Raw genomic sequence first — 12,024 nt, 5'->3', positions numbered from 1 at the left:
GAAAATACAAATGTTAAAACAGTACAACATTGCATATTATTCTTCTCCCCCTCCTGCACAATGGTGCATACTGAATTAATTTGCGACATGTTTGCAAAATCAGCATTCTACATAAGCTCCATAAGGGGTTAGAGGTCGTGTCTTATCCATAACCTTTAGTATTTTCACCGCATTGACCCTTTATACAAATGGACACAGCCCACTGCATTGCAAGCTACATATTTCATTTACCCCCTTACCACCAGAGCCTATTTCGGTGCTAACAAATCCACGTCCAATACTGATTAGGTAAAATTAATTAATACATTAAATAAGATGTGTTACATGTAGACAAAGCAAATTATAAGAACATTAGCATTAAATACTGTTTGAGGGTATGTTATGAATAAAAATAAAAATCACGTTATGCTCGTCATACATGCATCAAATAGTTTGGTGGTGATGGTGGCGAATGTGGAAAAGTTGATGGTAGTGACGATGGTTCTGGGCAGTGATGTTGAAAGTTATTATTGTTGTGATTAAAAATAAAGAGTTTTAGAATAGTTCAAGTCTTATCTAAACTTATCTTACAAGCAACATTGACAAAATGGGCCCTCGATATTGACATGAAATGCCATTCCTTGAGTTTACGAGTGTCATTTGGCCAATTGCATTTACCATTACTAGAACATGTAAACTAACTTTTTTTCTTAAATAAATTGTCTATGCAATGAGGAATATTCATGCCAGCTTAAACAAAAACTCACCCAAAACACCCAACATCATGCACTTAATTTATTCAGCATTCTCAACGTTCAGACAAACAATTCAAACTTAAATTAGACATTAACCTGAAATAACTCGTCAACATATCTTCCAAACTCCTCGCACACCCAAGTCGGTGTGTAGATATTCATTTAAGACAGTCGGCCTAAATATGGCCCTCAACTTTGTCATTAATTTGTTTGCTGTTGGTCTGGTGTGTGAGGATGGGTCTCACTGTGTAGGAGTTGAGAATGCAAATTATGTTTAGACGGTGGTGGACGGAGACAGGTGAACAAAGGGGATATCCTCCACGGACGAGTCCTAACAGAGAAACAAAATGACTCATTAGTTGACCACTCAGTCAACCACTGACACACCAAGTCAATCCATTTCGTCAACCAATCACTCACCTACTCAATCTAAATTTCGATTTAAAGCTTTCGTAACTGTAGGGATTCATCTTCTTGGTTCTTTCGGTAAAGTCACGTAGAAGGGAAGTAATAAAATAATAAAAATAAAACATAATAAAATAATTCTCACGACGTTTCGGCCACGACGCAAGCAGCCGTCCTCAGGTGTTGCGTTGTGGCCGAAACGTCGTGAGAATTATTTTGTTTTATTTTTATTATTTTATTACTTCCCTTCTACGTGACTTTACCGAAAGAACCAAGAAGACTACTCAATCTACTTACCCACCTAGTCCGCTCCATTCACCTAAACCACTCACCCATGTAGTCATAATTCACCTCGTCCACCTAGTGAACCACTCATCCAATCAACTACTTACCCTCCCACTCAACAAATCACCCGAGTCTACAACTCACCCACCCAATCATTCACGAACTCACTTTTACCCAAGCATTTACTCACCCAATCCCTCATGCACACTCACCCAGTCAACTAATTCTCAGGGTGCTTTGGAAGCAGTAGATGTGGGTCTTGTGGTTGGGTTTTCAAGGCTTATGGTGGTAGTAGTGGAGATGGTTTCAATTGTATTGATGGAGGTTGTAATGTTAGTTCAGTGTTTCCCAAACTTTAGTGAGTCACATCACCCTCAGCATATTAAACTATTTTCCATCATGCAAATTACATGCTGAGAAAATATGGTTTAGTTCAAGTTGTGTTTTACGCTGTGGTGATTGATGTACGTATGGCTTATATTATTTTTACTGATAGTGTTGGCTCTGGCAATGGTTGTCGTCATCTGTGTTGATCTGATTGTAGTGTTGCCGTTTGCAACGATATTTTGTTGTATATTTAGCGGTTGTTGGAGTACTTGTGTTTTATCTGACCGTGTTTTGTGTTGTGGTTTATATGGTTGTTGCGGTACTTTTGGTTTTTAGTATGGCATCTGTGATTGAAGCTTGTGGTCAGTATTGTGATTTATGTGTTTGTTCTAGTGCTGTGATTCGTGGCTGCACAAATCACAGCAGTTGTGCTTGTTATGGTTCATGTGGTTGTGTTGTAGTTTGTATTGCACTTGTTGCCTGCGCTTCTCTGTGCTGCTGGTTCCGTGCTGTTCTTGGAATGAGGAAGAAGCGACGGTAGCGGTGTCGCTGGAAAAATCCACGCCGCGTGACCACCACCACCACTACGGCCAGCACCACCACCACGAGCAGGCAGAGAGGGAGCACGAGCAGAGGACCTGGCACCATGCGGCCTCAAGCAAAACCACATCAATACAAACATTAGAAATAAACACAGGGCTCCACCCCAGCTCCTCAATACTGCTGGCTCAAAATCTCAAAGCACGGCCATTTACTTTGCAGCCGTAGTCAACCACACGCAGGGTTGGCTCCGATATTATTGCACCTCCAGTGTAAGCTTGTTGTATAAGATGACATGTATGTGATTCTACCGGTATATGAATGTTATACTATAAAGTGGATCATGTATATGTATGTATACATGAACTTCTTTAGTACTGTACGTACCCATAGTATAGTACCGCATAGATAGTCATTACAGTGCATTAGCGTGCTTATTCCAGACAATTCCTCAATCACCAGTTACTGACCACTGACAGACACGTACCACTTGCACAAACTCTCTACAGCCACTCACCAATAACTGACAAATTAAATGTCTGTCTATATTACAGGCCACCCTCTATCAGAGGTCGCAATCGGGTACCCGATACCCGTACCCTACCCGATACCCGGCTACCCGTACCCGGCTTGCGACCCTGGTGCGGCCGGGTACGGGTACGGGTAGGCCGTGAGTCACTGGTGAGTAACCGTTTGTCACTCATTTCCCAACGTCTTGTCTCTTCTCACAATTCAAGTTCCTAGAATCAACCCACCCGTGCCTGCAACATGGCTTTATCCCAGAGGTCGCAATCGGGTACTCGTACCCGTACCCTACCCGATACCCGGCCGGGTACGGGTAGCCGGGTATCGGGTAGGGTACGGGTACCCGTTTGCGACCCTGGTGCGGCCGGGTACGGGTAAGGAATCAAAACCCGTTTGCGACCTCTGCCCTCTATGATTTTGTACAGGAAGTACAATAATACATTTTAACCAGCAGGCAGTGCATCACTAATTGTGATTACCAGGTGATGGGTTTTAACCTAGGTCAAAGGTTGTACATAGGTCAAACAGAATCCCATATGTTTCTCATGAACGAAATTATCTTTCACTGGACCATTCATGACAACAATTCCTCAAGTAAATGCTGTGACACACACATAGCGCTGCTTATATATAGACAATTGCACGTGTATATATCAAAACGCTACTGCCGAGCACAAACAGAAGTTGTTTTTCTCTTGTGTTTTGACTGCCGGGCTGTCGTTTGCACAGCCTATGCAGTCTTCATCAGGGGTTCTTAGGTTCCTACCCAGTATACTGCCATTGTAAAGGTAATGGTGGCCAACCACAGGAAGTTGCACATAAGATGCGATTAGTCAAACCTTCCAGTCGTCTGTGGCAGGCCAATTACCGGTCTGACCCCAACATAACATCAGTCAAAGAAAACGGAGAGGCGCATAAAACAAACCGTCATCACAAGTGTGTGTGTACAAATGCTCGACTGTTATAATTTTGGGAAAAGAAGAGTTCATCCTAGACTTACCTCTCAATGATGCTTTGCTATTGCCAATCAGGTTACTTGACAGGGTGGTGAATGGAGGTGGCTGAGAGTGATTGGAGGCAACTGACGGAGGCTGGGAGGAACTGGAGGTGATTGGAGGCTCTGGGCTGGATGGGGTGAGCATACGATGGGAGACACGGGAGTCTGTGGTACGACAGGAAGAGGTGCATTAATATATAATTTATACCAACATATAAACACGCACTTATACAATCGCATATGCACATACTTATACAAACATACATACTGAAATATGCATATTTGCACTCACCCACAAACTCAAGTCATTCACCAGCTTTTCACCCACCCACCCAACTTCACACCCACCCCAGTCACTGGACCCACCGGCCAAACAGCGAAACACATTCACCACCTTTCTCACCCACCTACTCGCCCACTAACTGGCCCATCCACTCATTTCCACATTCACTCACACACCAACATAGCTGAACACAAATCACCAGTCAAACCTGGTGAAATAGAAGTAAAAAATTATATTACATTTCAGTAGTTTTAATATATAATTAATGTCACAAAGGCACATTCAGAGTTTACACACAGGCACAGCATTCAGGCAATTTACTCCTTGGGGCAAAACACCAGCCTCCCTCTCTGCTCTGATGTGACCAGGGTTGTGTGTCAAGAGTATCCAAGCCAGTAACATGGAAATGCCGAGTTCAAGCCCTGTGATGGGTGTCTGTTTGTGGAGATGGGTTCATAATCACCCATTTAATAAGCATTTTACTGGCACAACTTGGGATCCTGGGTTCAAATACTTATTTCAGCCACCAATGAATAAACCGGATTCCCAAGTGAAGCGAATTGATGGTCTTGACCCAGATACCAATGACAACACAGCAGCATTTAACAGGTCACATTCTGGTGATGAGCCAAAGTAAAACTGGTTTAGAGTTTGCCTGATTAAACAAATACTGCTGGAAAATATTGTTCCCGAAGGCACAAACTCATGAACCTAAAGGTTGTTTACTTTGTATGTGGGGAAACATACTTGTATATCTATTATGTTATTAATATCTATACATCTAGTGGCATCCTCACAACTGACGGTTGATGCCTATGTTCGATGCTTGGTATTGTTCGCCATCTTCAGCGTCTCGCATGGCAAGTCCCGTCAAAATGGCTGTCCAATCTTGACTTAAAGCTTTCGTCACGTAGATTGGTTGAACCTATCCACGTGACTTTACCGAAAGACCCAAGAATATGGCTCATTGTCCCATAAACTGGGTTCATAATGGCCGTTTCCTTCCTCTTAACTTAGATATTACGTCGCAGAATAACAAGCTGTCCACTTCGGATATGTCACGTACATACCACCTTCGTTCTTGACTTCTCGGTAATTATAAATCTTGTTAGATTTGGTTTTCGACAAATTGGACAAGTTCCAGTATATAAAGTGGTTTCACATGCGATGAACACGACGAGCGGGCCATTCAAAACCTGCTGTGCATCTGGTTTGGATAAGAGGCAATTGAAATGGGGTCTGGGGCAACTTCCAGGATTCTTCCCTGGCACGATGTAATGCCGCTAATCATGAGTTCCAAATTACATTTTCTTCATCCCGTGACAACAGATGCCCATACCAGCACAAGTCAAATTCAATCTGGAGAAAGTAATATTTAATTTAAGTCCTTGTGTTGGAGCACAATTTTGGAAAGTAACAATGCATTACTCTAACCAGAGTACCAAAGATTGGCAAGTAACAGTAAGACCATATAATTAAATTTGCCAAGACACCCCAACCCAGGGCTTGAACCCTGCACTCACTGGGGCTGGCTCAATGCCTAAGACAGCCACTGTGAGTTGGACATGTCCATTATAAACATGGCTATTATCAACCAAGGCTCAAACCAAGGAACAGCAATCTTGGCTCCATGTCTACAACGCCACTATGAAACCAACCTGGCAGTTTGAACAGAAAATGGGCATTATGAACCTTACAGGGCTATTATAAATCTGGCATAGCCATGAATTACAATGTCATTATACATCAGATATAGTATTGTGAAGCTGACACCAATAATGAACTGAACAATGCCATTATGAACCCATGAGACAGCACTTGGATCCTAGGCATGAAACCCATGCTGTCAAGTGTCTAAAATGGCCAAATTCTATCTACTGACATTGAAATGACTAATGCATGATGCACCAGACCTTGGTTATGACACCGACATATGCATTCTTAATTATTTTACATGTATATTATGAACCCACAGGGGCTGCACTCACCAAAGGCGACAGTAGGATGAGGCTCCCACCATGGCAGGAAAGTTTGGGTTGGAGTCCAGGATGCACGGCCACTGCCGCTGTTCCCACTGCTGTAGCTTGTGGTCATGTCTCCACTGCTGCTTCTGCCAACGGTGCTGCTGTCCACACTGCTGTAGCGACTGGTGGTGGTGTCTCCAATGCCGTCTTTATGGTTTAAGCTGCTGCTGCCTCTGCTATTGCTATTTCTGCTCTCTTCACTGCTTTCTCTGCTGCTGCTATCTCCACTATCAATAACGCTGCTGCTGTAGCCAGTGTCTCCACCACTAGAGCTACTGCTGCTGTATCCACCACTGTTACCACCTCCACTGCTGCTATCACTGGTGCTGGAAATAATGCTATCACTGCTAATGCTATCACTTGTGCTACTGATATCACTGGTGCTGGTGACAATGCTATCACTTGTGCTAATGCTATCACTGCTGATGCTATCACTTGTGCTGGTGGGAATTCCATCGCTGCTGATGCTATCACTGATGCTACTATTACTCATGCTGGTGGGGAATCTATCACTGGTGCTGCTATCGCTGCTGTCTTCACTGTTCCCATCATTGCCGCTGCTCCCAATACGGATGCTACTTCTGCTGTCTTCCTCAGTGCTATCGCTGATCCTGCCAATGCCAAGTTCGCCATAACTGTTCATAATGCTGCTGATGCTGGTGATGCCGCCATCACTACCACTATTACCGATGATGCTGGCGATGCTTCCTGTATTGCCATCACTGCTGCTGCTATAAATACTGGTATCACTGTTGCTGCTGCCACTGGTGCTGCTCCTGATAGTGTGACTATCACTGTCGCTACTGCTATTATTGCTACCATTATCACTATTACTATCGCTATTGCTTTCACTACCATTTTGTTTTGCTCTATCACTCAGTCTCCTGGCTTCTCTATTTATATTACCTCTATTGATATCACTATTGATGGCTCCATCGGTTTCATTATTACCACTATTACCCACGCTGATATTACTGGTGCTTTGTCTATTGATATTTCTACTCCCATTTCCATCACTGCTATCACTACTCACGTCTCTATTGATATCACCGAGTCCCCTATTAACATCTTCACGGACATCTCTGCTGATGCCAGCCGTTGGCAGTGTGTGTGGATTCACAATGGCGGCCCTCTCTTCCCCATTGGGCCCCCACGATCTTCCATTACCCATTCGCCACTGGACACCAATCCCTCGGGAAGGCTGCAAGTCCCACTCAGAATTCTTGATGGAAGATTCCGAAACCCCAAGACCTGGGGAGGAAACTCCCAAGACCGGTTGAGAATGTGGGACATCCAAACTGGAAATTATTGCACTTGGTTGCGAATTCGTTTTTCTATAATCTGGTTGAGAAGTTGCTGCATGGGGTCGAGAATTTGGAGAACCCAGATGAGGATTTGTGATATCTGATTGGGAATGCGATGATTCTGGTTTGAAATTTCTCAAATCGTGTTGGGAATTTGAAGATTCGAGTGGAGAACTTTTCAACTCTGGTTGGGAATTTGATATGCCTGGATGGAAATGTATTAAAGGTGTTTGTGAAGTTGGGATATCCATCTGGGAATAATTGACATTTTGTTGGGAATTTCTTAAATCAGACTCAATCTTTCCAAAATGAAGCTGTGAATTTGATGGGTCTGTTTGGGAATAATTTAAATTGAGGTAGGAAACCCTGACTCCTGGCTGGGAATCCCTTGAATCTGGCTGGGAATCCCTTGAATCTGGCTGGGAATCCCTTGAATCTGGCTGGGAATCCCTTGAATCTGGTTGGGAATCCCTTGAAACTGGCTGGGAATCCCTTGAATCTGGCTGGGAATCCCTTGAATCTGGCTGGGAATCCCTTGAATCTGGCTGGGAATCCCTTGAATCTGGCTGGGAATCTCTTGAATCTGGCTGGGAATCCCTTGAATCTGGCTGGGAATCCCTTGAATCTGGCTGGGAATCCCTTGAATCTGGCTGGGAATCCCTTGAATCTGGCTGGGAATCCCTTGAATCTGGTTGGGAATCCCTTGAATCTGGCTGGGAATCCCTTGAATCTGGCTGGAAATCCCTTGAATCTGGCTGGGAATCCCTTGAATCTGGCTGGGAATCCCTTGAATCTGGCTGGGAATCTCTTGAATCTGGCTGGGAATCCCTTGAATCTGGCTGGGAATCCCTTGAATCTGGCTGGGAATCCCTTGAATCTGGCTGGGAATCCCTTGAATCTGGCTGGGAATCCCTTGAATCTGGCTGGGAATCCCTTGAATCTGGCTGGGAATCCCTTGAATCTGGCTGGGAATCCCTTGAATCTGGCTGGGAATCCCTTGAATCTGGCTGGGAATCCCTTGAAACTGGCTGGGAATCCCTTGAAACTGGCTGGGAATCCCTTGAAACTGGCTGGGAATCCCTTGAATCTGGCTGGGAATCCCTTGAATCTGGCTGGGAATCCCTTGAATCTGGCTGGGAATCCCTTGAATCTGGCTGGGAATCCCTTGAATCTGGCTGGGAATCCCTTGAATCTGGCTGGGAATCCCTTGAATCTGGCTGGGAATCCCTTGAATCTGGTTGGGAATCCCTTGAATCTGGCTGGGAATCCCTTGAATCTGGCTGGGAATCCCTTGAATCTGGTTGGGAATCCCTTGAATCTGGCTGGGAATCCCTTGAATCTGGCTGGGAATCCCTTGAAACTGGCTGGGAATCCCTTGAATCTGGCTGGGAATCCCTTGAATCTGGCTGGGAATCCCTTGAATCTGGCTGGGAATCCCTTGAATCTGGCTGGGAATCCCTTGAATCTGGCTGGGAATCCCTTGAATCTGGCTGGGAATCCCTTGAATCTGGCTGGGAATCCCTTGAATCTGGCTGGGAATTCCTTGAATCTGGCTGGGAATCCCTTGAATCTGGCTGGGAATCTCTTGAATCTGGCTGGGAATGTTGAGAATGGGAATGCACAGGTAATCCGTCCGGGGAAGCGAAAAAATCGGGAGTTATAGACACACTACCCGTCGTCACGGAAACTGCAGATGGGTGATGGAGCATAATATCAGTATGCGTGCCAGTGTGTTGGTTTGTGATTTCAGTTTGTGTGTTTGGATGTTGATGTGTAGTTTCGTTCAGATGCTGGTCTGAGCTATTAGCATCTATATTTGTGAGTTGTGGTGTGATGGTAGAGTTTGTGTCAGAATTAAGGTGTTGATTTGAGATTGTAGTTTGTGTGTTAGGGTGCAGAGGTGTGACAGTGCCATGTGTATCCATGAGTTGCGGGGTAATAGGGTGTATGTTAGGGTGTTGTATGATGGTAGTGTGTGCATGTGAGATGGTATCCTGGGTTTCAGGCTGTAGGGGTGCCAGAGTACCATGTGTGATAGTAAGTTGTGGTGTAATAGGATGTGTGTTAGGTTGTTGGTGTATAATAGTAGTACGTGTGTTTGGATTAGTGTGTTTCTGTGCGTTAGTGAGTTGAGGTGTGATGGTGGATTTTGTGTTGCTGCGCATGACAGTGTTAGGATTGTGTGGCCTAATTGGTCCGGTATTATGTTGTTGGCTTATTATGGTAATGTACGTGTTTGGTTTAGTGTTTTGGTGTGTGTTAGCAAATCTAGATGAAGGGGTAAATTTAACGTTCGGGTTTTGTGGGGAATGGTGTTGTTGTATGATGGTAGTGTGTGCGTAAGTGTGTTGGTGCGCCGAGGTAGCCCGAGTATTCGGGGGTAGCGTTGGCGTGGTAGGGCGGTCACCCACCACAATCACCGCTGCAACACAACAAATCATTGGAGAATCATTACTAAACAGTAAACATAAACACAAACACACCTAACTTCTGAGCAGTAACCAAGCCAACTAAGCACCCCGTTTAACTTTAAAAGCACAGGACCAAATCAGTCGGGAATGGGTTCGACATCGGAAGCGGAGCAGGTTTGCGCCTGGACAGTGCTTGGATAGCCGAAAACCATTCACATCAGGTTATGAGTGGGATTACAGCCAACAATAAAGCAAAAAATATCCCTTTGTAGTATTGTACATTCATAACTATGCTCCCATGCTTCCCCACCTTTACAAACCCGCACTGACCAAGTACATTCCAAGAGTTGTAATAATTCGGATGTTATGGTTTTGATACGACAGTATCTCTTAGACACTGTTAAGATGCAACTATTTACGGTACTTTATTCTTTGGGTCTTTCGGTAAAGTCACGGAGATGGTTTAAAGAAAATAACAGAAAACTACGACGGTTCGATCACAACACAAGCGATCGTCGGTCAGGAGGAACGATGGTAGCCCAAAACTCTTTGATCCATCTCCGTGACTTTACCGAAAGACCCAAAGAATATTAATTACTGCAGCTTTAAGTCAAGATTTACAGTACATCAAAAGAAGGGAAATATAAAATAACAAAAAATCGTCACGGTGCTCCGAGCGCGCTATCAGTAAAACCGAATCGAATCTTGGTTAAAATTGTAATAAATTAAAACCAAAACATATTATTTCACTCTAAAATCCAATCCTAGAAAGGGGTAAGATATATTCCCGTGGAGAAGTGGTCAAATAACCACGACGACGAGCCGCGTATAACCCATCGACTGAAGAAAATCGAATCTCTTATCGATTCAACCTTTTTTTTCAATGTCATCATGAAGGCGGTTAAATTGATTTTTAAAAAGTTTACCCGCTGAACATCTTTCAACATTACGAGTCTAAAGTCGGCAAATGCATTACTCTTGAAACGCAGGTAAAAAAACAGATTTAGAAAGCGACGCGTATTTTTTAATGCAATTCTAACTTCGTATTATAAACTTAACTCCTTGTTAGAGCAGTGGGGTGAATTAAAAGGCGCGCAATTAACCATTTTTAATATATAAATTGTATATCTTTAGTAGCCGACGATTTTACCGTTACACAAATACAACTTAACGTTCACACCATGTTTTAGACGCCTTCGTGCGATAATTTCACTTAAACTTTGTTTTAAACCCCCGCCCGCTGTCAACTATTAATTGCACGTTACCATATCACCATCGTTTGAGGCAAATTTATCGACAGTACTTTTGTAAAAAAAAAAACATTACAACGGGGCGGGGGTAAAGTTAAAATTATTTCCACAAAACTACGCGACACTTTAAAAACGCGGCGATGTTTAAAAAAAAATTCCCCCCGATTTACATGTTTTGTTAAATATCTAAACTTAAGTCTTGCCTGGCCACAGCGCAGCAGCGAACGCCGCGCACACGAGCGCGAGCCACGCGCCTCCCGCCATCCACGTGACCTGCCCGCAACAAGACACGCCCCCTCCGCCCTCGCTCTGACGTCAACCAACTGGCCACGCCTTTCCAATATATATATATATACACCTCGATGACGTCATGCTCATGCAATGGACGGGGGGTGTGTAAGGGTGTGACGTCAAACAGCGAGTCCGCCTTGGCGATTACGCCATCGCTCCGACTTGGCGACAACGTCATCGCTCCGCCTTGGCGATGACGTCATCGCTCCCCCTCCCACGTGCGCGTGAGTTTGTTGCGGTGACGACGCCCATCGGCCACGTGGCGAGGATGTGAACTGCCTCGCCTCTGGTGTGTGCAGAGGGAGGTCCATGGGTTCGATCCCGACCCTGGCAGCTGCTTGCTGCTGTATATTTGGGGCTTGCGGCGTCTCTCTGTCACCGTGGTCGCGTGGATTTTGATCCGGGTCTTCCGGTTCTTCCACTCCACGTTTAGAATCAACGTCACGCGTTTAAAGTATTTGGCTGCTATAAATGTTCACGTGATGACAAGTCAATTTGTTGAGCTAATTATTTGTGGCCAGGTCGCTTCTCAAACAAAATAGCTGTGTGGCTCAGTGGGCCCTTACTTGGTAAAATAAAAAAAAATCTAGTTTTCGTATGTGCGATGGCGTCATCGTCACAGTAAGTCTGCGATGACGTCACCCAGCC

General features: G+C 44.5%; 1 protein-coding gene and 1 long non-coding RNA gene across 2 annotated transcripts; both read right to left on the bottom strand.

Moving 5' to 3' along the window:
* Positions 1-759: 759 nt before the first annotated feature.
* On the bottom strand, positions 760-7,895 carry LOC144740389 (uncharacterized). Its single transcript, XM_078623245.1, has 4 exons — positions 6,085-7,895; positions 3,817-3,978; positions 2,232-2,404; positions 760-1,065 (listed from the first exon to the last, which is right to left on the bottom strand). Exons 1-4 carry the CDS (start codon positions 7,673-7,675, stop codon positions 1,009-1,011), a joined length of 1,983 nt encoding a protein of 660 aa, XP_078479371.1. The 5' UTR covers positions 7,676-7,895; the 3' UTR covers positions 760-1,008.
* A 1,332-nt stretch (positions 7,896-9,227) lies between these two features.
* Positions 9,228-11,366, bottom strand: LOC144740381 (uncharacterized). The gene is made up of 2 exons (XR_013589630.1): positions 11,289-11,366; positions 9,228-9,846 (listed from the first exon to the last, which is right to left on the bottom strand). It is a non-coding gene; the product is annotated as an uncharacterized LOC144740381 (long non-coding RNA).
* Positions 11,367-12,024: the final 658 nt, after the last annotated feature.

The sequence above is a fragment of the Lampetra planeri genome, chromosome 3 (assembly GCF_965212315.1).
Source record: "Lampetra planeri chromosome 3, kcLamPlan1.2.h2, whole genome shotgun sequence".
Taxonomy (NCBI): domain Eukaryota; kingdom Metazoa; phylum Chordata; class Hyperoartia; order Petromyzontiformes; family Petromyzontidae; genus Lampetra; species Lampetra planeri.
Note: the sequence above shows the minus strand (reverse complement) of the source record. Positions and strands in the feature narration are given on the sequence as shown.